Raw genomic sequence first — 18332 nt, forward strand, 5'->3', positions numbered from 1 at the left:
CAGAAGAAGTTTGAATGTGTGAATCTATTTTATTATTTAGAATTTTGCACATTGAAGTACTACTATATTTTCTCAAAACCCTGCTCTTACATTTCCATTTATTTCTGACACAATGAAAATACGTTTTCCTTGGAAACTGAAGTGCTTGACAGGTGCTGTCTGTTTCCAAGGAATACAGATTATAACTACAAATACTATAGTAGGAAACAGAAAATGACCTTCATGAAGCTTGCAAAATTTCCATAGCTCTGCTCTGCATGATTTTGTCTAATTATACTTGGAATAAAGAATTGCAAACTGTATATAGCAATCTCATTTACAGGTATTTAGGTGTGTCACCATCAGATATTTATTCAGCGCTGGAAAAGGCCTTGCAAAGAATCAGCTGATTTCAGAATTGTTTGTCAAGGCTGGAGGCTTATTAGAATCATCAATAACCAGAACAGACTGTGTTAATGCATTAAATTTGCCCTAGATTGCTACTGACTGAATGAATGAAAAGGTAGGAGCCAGCTAGTGAAAGGATACTCACTTTGGATTTGATTTTGTTTTATTTTTAATCAATGGGAAATGTGAAGATTGCACTTAAAACACCTCTTCAGTTACCAGCTTTCAGCCTGTGTGTTGTGAATATGGTCTTCAAAGAAAGTGCATATAGATGAGACATAAACAAGAATCATTATTTTTAAACTTGATTTTTAAACCTTATTTTCTTCCCCGCCATGTTGTTCTCACAGCTGAACTCATCTCATATGCTGCATTTCTCCACTCCAAGAATTTCAAGTCCCATTCTCCGCACCATGAGCCCTATAGCCAATCTATCCATCCACTTGGACCCTCTGAAAGAGGCTGGTTTACCAAGGAGTCAATCGGCTGAGAGCCATTCCTCTTCCTCCCGCTCAACTGGTCGTAGGCAGCTTCCTGTCATTCCCTGTGGCAACAAGTTTCCCCCTGTCATTCGCATCACAAAAGCACAACTTCAGCAGGTGAATAAGCCTTGTCTTCATAAAAGTGACTGCATGGTAGCAGTCATCTGCAAAGTTAAACATTTTCAGTTGCTCTGCACAGTCCAGTAGAAGGCATATGCTGGTCATACTGCTATACACAACATCCTAAAAAATATTTTGAAAGGTCATTTTGGGGAATAAGAATGGAACTTGTTCAGGAATAAAGTCAGGAACACTTTATGAGGAAGATTTATCGTCCCACTTAGAAGGGGTAAAATATTTAAGGAGCTGTTATTCAGGCTATGATCTGGAGCACGAAGCATCTCTGGATGTTTTGGAAGATAAATTCACTTCTTCAGAGGGATTTTCTCTTGAAAAAGATAGGATTATGAAGTCCAGAAAAAGATTTTTGCTTCTTTTGAAACCAAAATTAAAATCTCTATCTTTTTTTAATATGTTCATATAACAAGTACCAGGTGGATATTGAGTTGGGAACACATTAAAATTTAGACTATCTAAATTATGTTAATGTGAGAAAACAAGACCTGGAGATAGTCAAATTGCTACTTTGTGAATGAACAAATAATGAATTGTTCCACTGCTAGCAGTATACAAAACAATGATGGCAGTTATCAGGGGTCATAGCTACTGGAAAACATTACTAGAGAAAGGGTGCTTTTCATGGTTTTGTATTCCCAGTTTCATTTCAATATAAGAAAGATGAAGGCTTATAATCATAACTGAAGTTAACAATAGTTTGTGCATTAGTCACAAAAATATTGCGATTTGCTAAGCAGCATGAGTTTGCATTGACTGGTAAAGCAGTATGACATAGCATTAATGCCTAAAACTGTAACATATCATCATCATTTTACCATTAATATTTCATTTGGATTATATTTTGTTGCCTTCTATTTCTAATGTATTTTTGACTATAAATATTTTCTGTGAAAGACTTACTTTTTTTTTTTCAGTGAAATATGCACAGGCGTACTGATGTTAAAAGTATCCATCAACATTAGCTTCTTTCAAACTTCCATAGGATCAGTGGTGAGTGATAACAAGGCAAAGTAGCTAGTGTACTTACGTCAGCATTTTGTCTGTTAACTCAAAAAGCAGGGGTTTCATCCTGCAGCCTCTGGCTGCTTTTTGTTTGAATATAAAAAAAATCAGTTCTGTCCTCAATTTATGGAAACAAACAATAGCTCCAAGATGTTCATTACTGTCATTCTGTGATGGAATACCAAAATACCACATTCCCTTTGACTAGGGAAAAGGGACTTAGGAGAAATTAACTCATTAAAAATTAAGCATCAGTATTTTTCAGGATTAGTTTGCATCCCAGGATGCAAAATGTCTTAATTTGCCTGCGTATCTACAATTTAAATTTTCCAATCAGAATGTATTTCAGGTTTAATTAGCAAACTGTTCACAGAGGGTCTTCTCCAGCTTCCTTAGTATTCAACAAATGAAGATAGCATCAATATTAATAGGGGCTGCAAAGTGATACACTTTCTGGGGATGTGATAAAGAACTGGTGGTGTGCCAGGTGCTGCTACTGAGTGGTGTGAGGACTTTATGTAGCATTCTCAGCTGCTGCTTCTTTCTTTTTACCTGGTAAGTCCATATTCCTTTTCAAGCTGTGATTTTGAAAGTCCTGACCATTGAGAATTTAATTTCCAGTTTTTCATTTGCTATGGAAACTACAAACACATGACTCTTCAGTTTATTCCAACAATGAAGGCTTTGTGTACTTTATGGCTCACTGAAGAACTGAAATACTTTTGCAAGACCTTCTCTGTTCCACCATGCAGTAACGTTGGGTACTTAGCAAGCTAGAAGTTCCAGCAGCATGAAGGATGAATATGTGTGTTAGTAACCTACAGTTTTTCTGCAGTTAAATATTAAAAAGAATTTTAATGTCATTCTATAATATTCTGTATAAATATTTGTACTGAATATATTTTCATGTATTTCCTGCTGTTTGCAATTTGGTTCTGCATTCATAACTAATGAATTGCAGAGGACAGGGATCTGTGCTGTTGAATATAGTTTCATGTATTAAAAAATAAAAAAAATGGTACGTTTTTGTTCCTGAAATCAAGCAAAGGGATTTTTTTTCCTGATTGTTGATATGTGAGGGTTCAGGAACTGTAACCCACCTTCTGTTAGTCTGACATTAGGTAGGAGTCATAAAATCTCTGTAACATTCTCTCCTCAGTAGTGCAGAGAGAGTATAGCATGTAGATCTACCTTTATTTGTTTGATAATGAGAGCTCCTCTCTTGCCATACATGTATTATAGAAGGGAATTGGAGTACTTTTGTTTCAACTCTCCTTAGTTATTCATCCTGCGGTATAAATAGTCTGACAACTTAGAGCTGACAAAAAAGAATTCTTTGACTGTGTTGAATCTGAAGAGTTGGGCTAGAGTACTGTTAGCATCCTTTTCTCTATAGCATGGTCCAATTGTACAGCAAAACCTCTTGAAACATACCCTCTGTCTTTCTTTCTGTGAATTTTTCAGCCAGATAAGTTCTCTGAAATCTGCTCATTAGAGGACTGTATAGTGTTGTGTGAGGTCAATGGAAAAGGTGATGGGAGTGCAGCAACTGCTGGCCAGAGCTGGGTATGAAGAAATTGCTTACATTGTGTCATGAGGAACAATCAAAATCAGAGACCTCAGATTTTAATCTATGGTTTCTCAGCTGTAGTTCTTCAATAAGATAGCAAATGCCTCTTCTAGCCATGGCAGCCTTCTAGAATACTTCTAAACTGGCTGCTCTACAATAACAAAGGTGCCCTTAACGAAGGTGGATTCCAGTTTTGTGTGTCATTCTGCTTAATGCATTTGTGTGTCTGCTTAATGAGACATGCATAAGGGGGCTAATTTTAATTTAATGATTTCGTATTAGGGAAGGATAATCTGTGTCTCAAGTTAAGCAATTGGAGTTAATTGTCACTTATACAAATAGTTTCTTTTATGTCTTAATTTCCTCAAATTTCTACCTTACTGTGGAACATTTTAAGACTTACTTTATAGTTATATAGTTGCATTACTAATTACAAAATGCTCTGAAATCTCCTACACAAGATGCTTTGGAAATGGAAACCATCATAGTCATATCCAAGATAAGAAATAATACACAGATCTGAGATAAAAAATTTACTTTAATTTTTAAGCCTCTCACTGAAATTGAGGGACCTCTGGAAGAATAAGGTAAGAATTCTTGACATGTTCTAGGGGTATTTAGAGAAAGAATGCATATCACTTATAATTGACATTTTATTTTGGATGTTTTAGGTTCATGTGCCAAGAGTGCACTTAAATGTTGTAAATTTTACCATTTTTTAATGAACTAATTTTGGCAGGTTTCACTAGTCTGCAGTAACAAGAGATGAGCTTTTACATTGGTTTTCACATTTAACAGTCCCTTTTAGAACCACAAATAAACAAAAAAACCCCAAAGATAGAATCATAGAATAGTTAGGGTTGGAAAGGACCTTAAGATCATCCAGTTCCAACCCCCTGCTATGGCCAGGGACACCTCCCACTAAACCATGTCACCCAAGGCTCTGTCCAGCCTGGCCTTGAGCACCGTCAAGGATGGAGCGTTCGTAACTTCCTTGGGCAACCCATTCCAGTGCCTCACCACCCTTACAGTAAAGAACTTCCTCCTTATATCCAGTTTAAACTTCCCCTGTTTAAGTTTGAACCCGTTACCCCTTGTCCTGTCACTACAGTCCCTGATGAAGAGTCCCTCCCCAGCATCCTTCTCTTGTTACATTGTTATTTTAAGATTACTTTTACTTTGTCAAAGGCATTAACTTGAAGTTGTCATGTGCATTAGGATTGCTTTAGAACTTGTTTAAACTCTGGTTTAGCATTGTACTTATTCAATATAACACATTTTAATGGATATAGATGTATTTGTCCAAATAATGGGTTTATCCATAATGGTTATATTTGTCCAAAATCCTCTTCAAAATTTCAGTTTTAAGACATGGTACATTGCCAAATGATGTGTCTTGGAAGGAAAAGAGAGAAAAGCTTTTTTCTGTTCAGCGAGACAGGGTTTTTTACTGCTGCCATGGTTAAAGTTGGCTATAGGGTTCTGATATCAAGGTTTACAGAATTGATGTGCCCCTCTATTTCCTATCCTGATGGAAACTGTATTGAGTCAGCATGAAGTTTAAATAAGGTTTTTCCCAATAAGCTGCTAATACCATTTACAATATTGGGTTTAATCAAGGTAGAAATCTCAAGTTCCAGTCTAGCCCATAGCTGCTGGAACTGCTTCATACACAGTAGATTTGATTTTATTAAGTAGGGAAAATGTGCAGAAGTTCTCATTCATGACAAGGTAACTGCTAGTAACTTTTTTTCCAATAAATTTTAGCTGGAAAATTAAGTTGCTGTGACGTTACAGCCTTCACTCAGCATCAGTGAAAGTGTTTGATAATATGTATAATCAGATTCAAAGGCAAGCTGAGATTCAGAATTCTTACTGTTTTCAGATGTTACTATTAGATTCTTGAGGGCAATGACAGATGATTACACCTACAGTGACATTATTTTCTTCATTAGTAAGTTTTTCTGGAGGATATTGATTTTCCATACAAAACCACATAGAATGAGGAATATCACGAAGTATTATTTTAGAATGAAAAAGGCGATGTCTGGAAGACGCTCAGAAGCTCACAGGTCACTCCCATTCTTTTAAGCAACTGGATTTTATATTGGTAATGATGCTTCTTGAACAATTTTCATCTACACTCTAATGCAAACAAGTAAAAAGTTATATTTGTTGCATTTATCCGAGTGGCAGAGACAATTGCTTGATACATAGAAATACAAATGCTGCCTACAAGGCTTAGTAAGCTCTGTTGTCTGAAGGAGAGAAGTTCTTCAGGCATGCATTTTTTACATCTGCCTTTAGTGCAAGGAAGAATTTAAAATTACACCATTGGGTTAGCTGTTCTTTCAACGGAAACTTTCCAGGTTCTAAATTTTACAGAATTAACAGTTGAAGACAGGCGGTTATTATGAATGTCTTAATTTTTTTCAAATCGTATGCTGCCTGAAGAGAAAACATCCATTTGAAGTGGCAGAGCCTGACTTTCTCCTTCTAGGTTTCTCTCTCAGAAACAGCAGAAAAGTCATAATGAAGGTCAGGACAATAAATTAGCCATGGTAATAGCATCCACATACACTGATCATATAGGGGAAAAAACGCTATAAAAAGGTATTGGCTTAAATGTTCTTGTTTTCTGGAATCCATTGTACTTTTAAGGTTCCCAAATTTCTAACCCCATGGCTCACCTGTTCTTGTCTGTCCTTGAAATGGTCAAATCTATTTATTTAAATGCCTATCTTATCCCTAACACATATGATTTAGTAAATTTTCCTAGCATTATAATTTCATTAGGAGAGAATAAGTAAAGATGTTTCAGGAAAGCTAAATCGTCTGTTGGGTCTCCCATGGAGAGCTGATGAACTCTGGTTTCAACAGTTGTTTCCATGATGACAATTCATATAATAATCTTGACATAATTAGGTAGTTACAGTTCAGAGCCCAAGGACCGGTGATTGTCTCATGTAATTAATGTATAATTGATCTAATTATATCATACATATTGTGTATGAATAATTGCAGATATTATCTACAATATCATTCATAAAATATTCTCTCGTAAAATCTGTTATCTGCCATCATTAAAATTGAGTGATACTGGGCTAACTAGAATTTGAGGGGAAAAAAATGTCTTTATTTGGAGTTTTTGAATTTATCAGCATCCTAGCATTTTCTCCTGAACTTTTTAAAATAGAGAATATACCAATCTTTCATTTTTGAAAACCAGTTCAGTTTTGAATTAGTATTAATGTTTCTTGTATTTGGCAATTCTACAGTGTTACTACTGCATGAACCATGGGTAGTTGTGTTTGCTTATTATGTAGCTACAAATGTAGAGCTGCTCTGACTGCTTGCAGGCAGCTTCTAAACACAGAACACTATACATGCAGAGATCTTACAAATTGGCTAAAGTGGTGCTACCTTATTGATATAACTAATCTTAATAATACCAGGCCAGCAACCAAACCAGAATCAGAATAAACTGATAATGCCCTTGTAAGTATTTTTATCGAGCTTAAGTACCTAAGTGGCAAGATGTATTACTGGCAAGTGTAGATTGCTTGAGTGCTTGGGTGGATCAGCTGTGTTGTAATCTTAATCTTACAGCAGTTGTTAATGCTGTACATTTACCATGATTCCTGTTCACAGAGGCAAAACTGTGTAACATAACAGGCTGCCAGATGTATTAGGTATTTTGTTTTTAAAAGGTAAGCTGGATTCTAATCACAGGAGAGAACACATAAATAACATTGTAAGAAAAGAGAAAGACCCTTAGTATAGATCAGACTCCTATATCTAGGTATGTCTTCTCTAAAGGATTTCTATTAAGCATGCTTATAAGCAAACCGAAAGCAGCTAGTTCTTTATGTGAATTACAGCTACTGTTGGTGGTAGTGTACTGCGGGCATGAGGAAACCCATAAGGCTTTCAAATAGATCCCAGAGGAGAGATTTAAGAAAATTTTAATCTGGATTTGAAGTTTGAAAAATGAAATTTTATGTTTACAATTTTTACAGTGATTTTAATCCTGCTGAAATTAGAATTTTTATCAAAACTATACTTGCGTGGTTTCATCAGTTCCTCTGGTATGTTTGATTCATCCATGGAAATTGTAGAGTTCACAGATTCTCTCCATGGGGAGCATGGAGAGAATTAGAACATGTGCTAACATAGTGCCAATCTTATAACCGGATAGAAGTGGATTTAATTTATTACAGCATATAAATGAGTGGATTCACTGACTTGAAGATCAGAAGTCAGGAAGGCTCTTCATTTTATTAATTTTTTAGAGTGTTGCTGTTTGAATATGAAAGATAGTTTTACCTTTACAAACAACCTGACAGTATAAATAGCAAAACTGAAGCATAAGTATAGCACAGCAGTAACCTAGAATTAGACAGTAGCTCATAGGAATCAGATACTAACAGAAAAGATTGATACATTTGAAGTCTGCAAATGGGTATTAAGGCAGATCTTATGTATGAACTAGCCTTTGTTGGAATGGTTATGTTGGAGAGGAATATTCAGAATTAATCTAAACAGTAGGAGCCAGACCCTACTGCTATTATTCCTAAAACCAGGCTTACGTGTCTTGAGAGTCTCTGTGTATGGCTTGCTTTTTTTTCTCCATAACAAAGAAAGTCTAATTACTTAGACTGAATTTGGGTTTAGAATAGAGTCTTTCAAATTAATTATTCAATGAAGATACTGTGTTTCAAAAAAACAGGGTATAATGTGTCTTTGAAAATGGGAGTTCAGGGTTTTCCTGAGGAAGTATTAGCCTATGTTTTTATTGTTTCTGAAAATTACGGGTATTCTGTCTGTAGGGGCAGATACCAATATAGAGCTTAACTTCAAAAAGATCATGCAAAAGTAGAAAAAATTCTTTCTAAAGTAAGAAAAACACATACTAAGATATTTCTCACAGGTAGCTGCTGAAACAAAACAAGGTTTGCTTAAAGATGCTTACTTGACTGTTAGTTGTGATAATAACAGCTGTGAAAATACTTGAACTGCATTTTCTATACCAAAAGTAGTTGCACCATTAATTAAAAAATGTCACTTCATACTTAATGTGTTCTCTGTTAGAGGAGGAACCTTCTCATTTGTACTGTTACATTTTGCTTAACCAAGTCCTTAAGTATACTTGCGCAGCAGATTCCCTAACTATATTTGAACATAACCTCTTGTGGAGAACTAATTCGCATCCTACAGAAAATTGCTTGATGTTTTATAAAATCTAGATGTAAAAATGCTCACTATATTGCGCTACTTAAAGTATGGTATCAACTCACTGGCTTTGTTACTAAACCACAGTCCTCATGAATCAGTAGTTTCCAGCATGGCAGAGGAAACAGTGCTAAGCTTCTGAAAATATTTCGTAATCTCTAGATCTTTTGTGATTTTAGAAAATAAGCATGGTAAGGTAGCAATTCAGTTTCTGTAAAGAAGGAAATAATAGCATGAGATGGGAAGGTGAAATAGGCTTCTGCTGCCGCCTTTTCAGATCCCTGAACTGTTCATTAGGGCAAATTCATGGTTTGTTAGAAAAGACTGTCTCTGTGGAACTCCAGAAAAGTCTTACCATAGCAGCCCATTTATAATAGGAGCTTATGAGGGGAGTATTGTGTGAGAGTTATGAAGTAATAATCTGTAAGCACCACTGCCTCCCAGTTCTCCAACAATACAAGTAGATTTCAAGAATATTCTTCAGTTGGTTTATACATTATATAAAGGAAGTTTCCAATTAAATGACTACTTGTTTTAGTCACATTACCAAACTAATTAGCCACTTATTACAATGACAGTCATTCTCTAAAAGCAATTAAAAATACTGCTTTTAGAGCAATCAGTATGTGCCGTATTGGATGTTTGGATACGGGTTTATGTTAAAACAAAAAATATCTTCCTTTACTTGGTAAATGGCATACGAATAACTGAAAAGGAGAAGGTATTTAAAGAATAATGAAATTAAGCCATGATTAGTAACCCTTGAAAAAGACTGTATACACAGATCTCTATGTTCTTTAACATCAAAAGATACCTGTCATGTTAAAGAATATGAAAGCACAGTTGTCTTGTACATTCTCAACTCTGAATGTGTATTCCATCCTCCTCCCATTTCTTGCAACATCCAAATAAACTGATGAAAAATTAGCATAGCATAGCAGAAAGAATAGATCTGAAGAGCTATGCCAACATGTTCCTCTTTACAGATAGCTATAAGTAAGCTTTCATATGTTACTTCCCTTTAATTTAGGATTAGGGCCTGTTGTGTGTGAATTTTTTAGCAACAGAAGGTAGTAGTACCCTGGGGACCACCAGTTCATACAAATGCCTGCAATGCTTGCAGTACCATATATATGGGACTGTTGAAAGGGATTCAGTATAAAAATTAACAACAATCTCTGGTCTTACATTCCTTAACACCATGAATTACGGACATATAGAATCATAGAATAGTTAGGGTTGGAAAGGACCTTAAGATCATCTAGTTCCAACCCCCCCTGCCATGGGCAGGGACACCCCACGCTAAACCATGTCACCCAAGGCTCTGTCCAACCTGGCCTTGAACACTGCCAAGGATGGAGCATTCACAACCTCCCTGGGCAACCCATTCCAGTGCCTCACCACGCTCTCAGTAAAGAATTTCTTCCTTAGATCCAATCTAAACTTCCCCTGTTTCAGTTTGAACCCGTTACCCCTTGTCCTATCACTACAGTCCCTGATGAATAGTCCCTCCCCAGCATCCTTGTAGGCCCCCTTCAGATCCTGGAAGGCTGCTCTGAGGTCTCCACGCAGCCTTCTCTTCTCCAGGCTGAACAGCCCCAACTTTCTCAGCCTGTCTTCATACAGCCAGTGTAGTTTAGTAAATCTATAATTAATTATATTTAATTTTTTCCCTGCTGTGAATTTAATCTGGGAAGGGAATATAAAAGTTACAAAGGATTAGACTCTAAATAGTCAGTAGGATTGATAGCAGTAGGTAGGGAGGATTTTGGAAAGTAGGAGGGCTGTTCTGAAAAATAAACTATGTGAGTTATCTACAAAGATGTAAGCATAACAGTGGTTTATTCATGAGAGAATGATACTAGCAGTAAATTACAAGCACTAACATAGTTTTTACACTTTCATACAAACTGCAGTTCACATTTCTTTGCAGAGGCATATAGATGTGCAAGGAACTACAAATTAAATGACACAAGTAAAGAAAAATTCATGAAGTAAGAGGAGGCTGATGAACTGGACAGATTCAGGGAGACTGGTATTGCAGAAATCGCAGACTCATACTAGCATTGGTCACATTCCTAGTAGGTAATAGAGCTAATGATAGAAGAAAGAGAAAAAAGAAGCAAGGAAAAAAGATACATGAGGTTTGTCTCATACATACACAAACTTTACTAAGGTAGGAAAGAAGTTCTGAAGAGTAAACTGATGAGGTAGTGTCTTCAGAATGCCAGGTAATACGACAATGGCTTATTAATGTGAGAAGTTACAAGTAATGACAGGATTAGCTGAACAACAGATCTGTTTCTAAGAGGCCTGAATTCCTAACAGTAGTTAACATGCTTGCATGTCATGAGTGTGGACTTATTGTAGACAGCATGAATGGAGGGAAGAAGCTATTGCTGAGAGTTCAGATGTTTCCCTGCTGGCATTATATTGTACAATAATCTATATTCACGCCTTTAGATCTTTCAGATTTAGCAGCTTTGCAGACCAAACCTCAGTGTTTCACTCTGCAATTTGCTGTATAAGTTCACAGAGGATTTCATCCAAGCATATCACTTGCTATTGCAGCCTCTCAAAGGTTTAAATGGAAGAAAGTTTGTCAGATGTCATAAAGGATGTCCAAGATTTATGTTGTTGTTCTGTTATTTTTCCTTCCTAACATCCCACTCACCATCTCGTAAAGTTTCTTGAAGAAAATGCAGTCCAGTTTCTTGTCTCAGTCAAGTGCAAATTTGAGAAATCAGAAAGGAATTAAGAAATTGTTTAGGGAAGAAAGAATTCAAAATCATGATGGTAATACTTTCACTTAAATATTTCAGAGTAAAAGGAGAACCTCAAATTCATTATTCCATTTATTGTGTCAGCCATTTTCACTAACCTGTTTTATCACATAACTTCTGTTGAAGTATGGGAATTGCAGTAATTGGGTGGATAGTGCTATAAACTGATTATCATAGTGAGCTGAAAGGCAGCATTTTAAATTCTATTTCCCACATTTTTCTTCTTAGATGAGTTGTAATCTTCCAATTCATTGTAGTTTTTGTCCTCAGGTTCAGTGTTTTCTGAAATTGACATGATTAGCCATAGAAATCTCATAGGATATAATTTTAATTTGAAAGAAAAGAAAGTATGAGCTTTATTTATGATTATGGTGGGTTTTCTTTAATTTTACATATTAGGCCATGATTTGTTTTGTAACCAGGTGTGTATTGTATTGAATAACCTTGAGATATCTGTCTCCCTGAATTAGACTAAATGATAATTTCAGTTAGTGTATTTTGCATGTCTCGGGATCAGCCCTCCTTAGACGCTTTGATTATGACCTCTCTCTTGTAGAGAGTTCACAATCAAGAGAATGAGGAGATTATTTATGGGATAATTAAGGCTACAGGACTTTTTTTTTTTTTTTTTTAAGGGATTTTAAACTTCCTTCAGTCTTTTTACTTGAAGTCCTGCGTAGCGTGAATAATGAATCATGGTTTTTTCTGCAGTGGACAGCCTTAAAAAGAAACTGATGCTTTAGCCAAAGAAATCTTATAAGGAGCCTTTAGGAGGATTGTCTACAATCTTCTTCCATTTCTTCAATAACTATTATATCCGAGTTTTTCCAAAGGAAACCATTTGTATTCCTGCCCATGGCAGGGGGCTTGGAACTAGTTGCTCTTTAAGGTCCCTTCCAACCCAAACAATCCTATTATTTAACAGGATTCAGTTCTATGTTTTTTCATACATAATCCCAGATTTTTTTCAATTGGCCTTTTTCTTTTGTTTCTTTCTTAAAGCTGCACCTGAAGTTGCAGCAACCCTTGTGTGAAAGGCACTTCCTGTAGATTATCCATTTAAATTTCTTGCACAAATAGGTGAAATATCCGGTCCAGTGAGGATATAATTTAATTCTTGTCCTTTGAGAAGACTACTAAGAGGTTTATTGACCATCCAAGAAAACAAACTTCTGTTTGTTAGTGAACACAAATCAAGTAAGTGATTTATGTGTTCAAAAAGCCATTTCTGAAACTGTGAACTGTTCAATAGTACTGAGTCTTTGATGATACCAAGTCATAGAGTATCTTTCTTTATCCTTCACTTGCTCAGTGTTCTTCTTTCGCAGATGGCTCCTTCCTGTTCTATTGTGAGTTGTTCAGCAAGCTTAATCTTCTATTTTTTTCGAGTGTAAGAGTTAAACCTCAGTTGGCCAAGGTAGACCTGAAAGACTACGAAGTTGTCTCTCTAGATGTGGCAAAGGATATGAAGTCTGTTGAAAAATGTAAATAAGGTTCAGATAAGAACTGGGTTCACCTAACCAGGAATTGACATATATGAGAGGTCACAAGGAAAAGAAAGTTTCCATGAAAATACATTTGAGCAAAGGAGGATTTAAATGCAAATGCAGCCCTTTTGGAAATACACCAAGGAGATAAATATCCTTCTAAAAGCAAATAACTAAGGTTGTCCTACCTCTGAAATCTGAGAGGACACCAGACCATTTTATTCTAAGGGAAGCCGTCGTCCTTCAGATACATGGAAAACAACTCTTGTTTTTTGATTCCCTGGTTATTTGAATTGGCAACCAGCCTACCTCATCAAGTGAGAAGTTTGGAAAAGGCAAATAATTTATTCAACATAATTGTCCTCTCTTTAGTTCAGCTTTATGCCTGTGATTTATGTTTCATGTTTTGTTCCAGTGAAATGTTTATAATATCAGTTGGATATTTGTGTTTCATGGAGGTAAATGTGCACCCATAATGATGGAAATTGTTATGTAGGACTATGAAAAAATGGAAAAAATAATCAAGAATTTCAATGAAACTGTTATATTCTCATGGGATATCCAAGTATGTCTCCTTCACTGTCAGTTATTTTGGAGAGTCGTTCTGTATTTGTAAAGTTTGAGTACACAGCATAAATTGTTATGGGTCCTGACAGGTGAGCTTGGTTTCTACCACCCAGTAGTACCAAGGTACTGGCTCTTTCAAAAGCCCACTAAGCAGCATGTATAATTTCTGCAGCAAGGCCAAGTGAAATCTGTCTTGTAACATATCAGAATCATGGCAACACTGGAAATGGGCTGCCACTAATTGTCTCTTGCATCAAGGACATGCTCCATCATGCTCCATCAATGCATCAAGGAAGTCTTTTTTGTCTAAACCCAGGGTTCAGTCTTCCACTTTCTGTTGAATATTACAGACTCAAACTGTGTCAGATTCATGAGGCTAAAGAATACAAGGAAAAAGGGAGCTGGACTCTGTCCATACAGAGAAAGATCCTTGGTTGTTTTATTGTTTATACCAGATGAGTCTATCCAATATGTATAAACCTGAATCTAGGACTCCACATGAGAGTGTGTTCCTTCCTTGGCAATAGAGATAAAACTCATCTCACTTTTCTGAGTGCTCTCTTACCCTTGGACCCTCATGACTTGCATTTCTATCTGCAGTGGCCTGACTTCAGTGAGGAAGGTGAGAAGCAACTCCATTCTGGTTTTGTCTGTACTTGATGGGAAGTGGGCTTGTGTTCTTCAGTGGGGGAGACAAAGGAACTCGAATTCAATATGGTATATAGGTTTTAGGAGTGCTTTATGCTTATCTGTTGGATTAGACGTGTTAGAGGATTTAAATGTGTGAATATTTAGTTTGTGAATCTCTTAATGACCTTAGGTAAGGAGATACCCTAACCAGATAGCTGAGTTAAAACAATACATAAGCTTCTATAGGGAAGGTAATAGCTAAAATTTGGGTACTCAGGAATGTTTATCTGGATGTAAATGTAGGTATTACGGGTATGGATGTATTTAATCAGGCAAATAAAGTCTTTATCTAAATTCTGCATAAGTTGAAATTTAAGTCCATTCCTGAATCTGGACCTCCCTGTGTTCTTCATCTACTGTACTTGTCTAAAAATACTGTTGTCTACTTGTTAAGCATTTTATATTTATATACAACTTATTCTAAGATTATGCAAACTAACGTAAAATAAATAACAAGCCTACCTTTTAGGCTGGATCTGATTTCCAGGATGGTTACTTGGTTACTGCAACATTTTCCACTGAGATTTATGCTTGTTTTTACCTGTTACGCATTTCTGTCCGGGGATGATAGAGGTTTGGGTTTTTTTCCTAATTATCTAAATGTAAATTGTGAAGTTAAGTATTACTTGAACATTTTGAGTCATAGGATTCATTATGTAATGTATCTTGAAGACATGGAATCAAAAATTATATTTAAAGAATCTTATCTGTATAACATTCCTGAGTTTCTCATCTTTTCCTTCTCTATTTTTCCACTGCAGATAACAATACCCAGACCTTCAGTGGCATCTACACAGTCTGCTTCTGAGAGCTTTCATTATGGCCACCAGCTGGAGAAGAGAGAGCAGGATGCTCCGTCTATGGAACACACTGTGGAACTTTCCTCTCCAAAGGAAAGTTTGCCAGGTGTTGTTGTGACAGAAGGTGCACTTCCAGATAGTGCCAGCAGACCAGATTTGGTACTTAATATCAGCCAAGAGGTGCTTGACACAGAAGGACTTGTCAAAGAAAGCGTCAATGTCCTGGACTGTGGCCAACAGGACCTACCTGAACAACATGGTGGGATACAGGAAGAGAAAGAACTTGAAAATATTCCTGCAGAGGAGGTTGAGGAAGAAAAGCTTCCAGTGGTTTCTGAGGATGCCGTTGCAATGCAAAGCAAAGAACAGAATTCTTTGCCAGGAGACTCAAAATCTGCAGAGGAAGAACCTCTAACGAACACTGAAGCTGCTGAAGAATCAAAGCCAGGGCCCGTCAGTTTGATGCCAAATCAAGATGAGGTTCTGAAATCGATAGCACCTAAAACATCAGAAATTTCTCCCTCAAGACTTACCAACTCACATGTTAATAGACAGATAAGCAAAACAGCACCAGTTCAGGAAAACGGTTTTCATTCTAATACAGAAGAAGTCCATATCCAAGACTTGAAATGCCACCAAGTGGCCCTTACTACTTTTTTGCACCAGGAGGACAAAAAGGAGAAAAATGCTCCCAGAAATGGAGAACTGTTCCACTGCATTTCAGAAAAGGAGAATTCTCATCGATCTAAGAAGGACTTGATTAAATCTCCTTTTGTATTCAGGCAGAGCCGAATCCCAGTTTTAGCACAAGAGATAGACTCAACTTCAGAGTCCTCTTCTGTTTCAGCAAAGGAAAAGCTTCTTCTAAAAAAGGCCCATCAGACAGACTTGGTCAGACTACTTATGGAAAAGAGACAACTTAAATCTTTCCTTGGTGACCTTTCAAGTGCCTCTGATAAGTCACTGGAGGAAAAAAAGGCTGCTGCTCCAGCACCTTTTTCTGAGGATGATGTCTTATCCTCATTTTCTAGATTGACACTGGACTCTCATTTCAGCAAGCAGACAGAAGATAGCTCTTTATCTCCAAGCAGCCCTCAGTCCAGAAAAAGCAAGATTCCAAGGCCAGTGTCCTGGGCAGCCACTGATCAAGTCACCAGTTCAAATTCAGCTCAGTTCTTTCCTCGGCCACCACCAGGAAAACCGCCTGCTAGACCTGGGGTAGAAGCTAGGTAATGCAGAGAAAACAGAAATACGCTTCCAGGCTGAAAATGGATTTGAGCTAGGCTGCAGTCACTGTGCAGTGTGTAATCCTGTAGAAGTTACAACCTCTTAACTATTGATAAAAAAATGCTGGGCTTTAGTCCTCTGAGAAATCTTATGTTGTTGGAGAACAAATGAGGAAAGGCTGATACACAAGAGGGAGCCTGCTTCACTGTTAAGCTTTACGCATCAATAGATGTATATTCAGTATTTTGAAACCTGTCAATCTGTAACTAAATCTTTACAGTTCTGGGTATTTTTAAAGTGGGGTCACCTTTCCAGAACTGTTGATTATTCACAAATTCAGAGAAATTTGTGTGATCTGTCTTGTCCAGCACCTTTGAAAATTCAACTCTTCTTACTGTATATATTTTAAGTGTTCAGGTTTGGAGATTCCAACCATCAGTCTTGAGTTAGCTAGCTATGCTCAGATCATGGCTAAGTAAAAACACTAATTAAAGGAGGGCAGAGTGAATTCTAGAAGCCTCCCTTTGCCAATTCTATATACAGACAACCATGATCTAGTTTCTTCACTGCCTACATTACCAGGATTAGGAGAATTTTGATACAGTAGTGTGAAGTCCTCTGAAGGGAGTTGTAGTGTGCCTTGCCATTAAAATCGTATATAGGAGAGTATTAATGATGTGCAGGAATGGATGTAGCCCTCCAAAACAGAGGCAGTAGGCACTGCATTTTAGTGTACTTCCAGCATCACCAGGAAATTTCAGTTATCCTTTAAACATTTAGGCTGTTTATGTGAGTGAGTTTATGCGAATATAAATATTGTGTTGAACAACACAGAATCCAAAGCCTACATCCAAACACCTCTATCTTGTAGGAGAGCTCAGCTCCAGATGTCTGTTCTGCAATGAAAGATCATCTCTACTTTCTAGTGATAGTGTGTTTCTATATGAACTTCAGTGAATAGATGGGAACAGAAATAATCTTTCTTCATTTCTTCTTAAGGTTGCGCAGATACAGAGTCCTAGGGAGTAGCAGCTCGGACTCAGATCTTATCTCACGTCTGGCTCAAATCCTACAGAATGGATCTCAGAGACCAAGGAGTTCTACCCAGTGTAAGAGTCCAGGATCTCCACATAGTCCAAAAACACCACCCAAAAGCCCTGTCATCCCCCGACGCAGTCCCAGTGCCTCCCCTAGGAGCTCTTCCTTACCCCGTACTGCCAGTTCTTCTCCGTCCCGGGCTGGGAGACCCCATCATGATCAGAGGAGTTCATCCCCACATCTTGGGAGGAGTAAATCACCTCCTAGCCATTCAGGCTCCTCATCTTCCAGGAGATCCTGCCAACAAGAGCACTGCTGCAACAAACCAAGCAAGAATGGTCTGAAAGGATCTGGCAGTTCCTTCCACCATTCCCCAAACACTAAGACTCCCATAGGAAGGAGCAAATCGACCACTAAGCTTAGCAGATAGGAACTGGGCCTTGACAGGTATAGAACCTCCTCCTAAATCTGATGCATGTGTTGTCTGTGTACTGTGTATTTAAAAAAATAATCAAAAAATATATATAAAAAAAAAAAAGGTGTTGAATCTGCGCTTTTAAAAGACAGTAAGCATCATAAATTATTCATAAGAGCATTCTGTGTAAATAAGTGGCCAGGCATTGCCTAAGAGCAGGCAGCAAGCAGATCCGCAGGAGGGGAAGTAGAGGCCAGGATAAGAATGACTAGGTAGTCAAAGAGGTGCAATGTATTTAGAATAAAAAATATCTCTAAGGTGAGTGTTTTAAAAGGATATTTATTTCTATGTTTTTAGTTTACCTAGCTAGAAGATTTGGCCTAATTATTTAAGGCCTTACGTAATCAAGGGGTATGTAAGAAAAACCTGAAACGGTTATTCCCAAAATGACACCATCACGTTGGGAGATAAGTGCTGCTCAAGCATGTCTTTGCAGTTTAAAAAAAGCACACAG

The 18332-nt window shown here is 37.1% G+C and overlaps 1 protein-coding gene across 1 annotated transcript in view; it reads left to right on the forward strand.

Annotated features, from left to right (window-relative positions):
• The window catches only part of TTBK2 (tau tubulin kinase 2), a gene marked incomplete at its 5' end in the record, with an annotated part of 66765 nt that extends 48688 nt beyond the window's left edge, over window positions 1–18077 (forward strand). Inside the window, 3 exons of the mRNA XM_080618789.1 lie at window positions 738–986; window positions 15100–16367; window positions 17365–18077. Of these exons, the coding sequence (XP_080474915.1) occupies window positions 738–986; window positions 15100–16367; window positions 17365–17833 (1986 nt within the window). The 3' untranslated portion in view covers window positions 17834–18077. The remainder of the gene's footprint in view (window positions 1–737; window positions 987–15099; window positions 16368–17364) is intronic.
• Window positions 18078–18332: the final 255 nt, after the last annotated feature.

Source organism: Psittacula echo (genome assembly GCF_963264785.1).
Source record: "Psittacula echo genome assembly, chromosome: 5".
Taxonomy (NCBI): Eukaryota; Metazoa; Chordata; class Aves; order Psittaciformes; family Psittacidae; genus Psittacula; species Psittacula echo.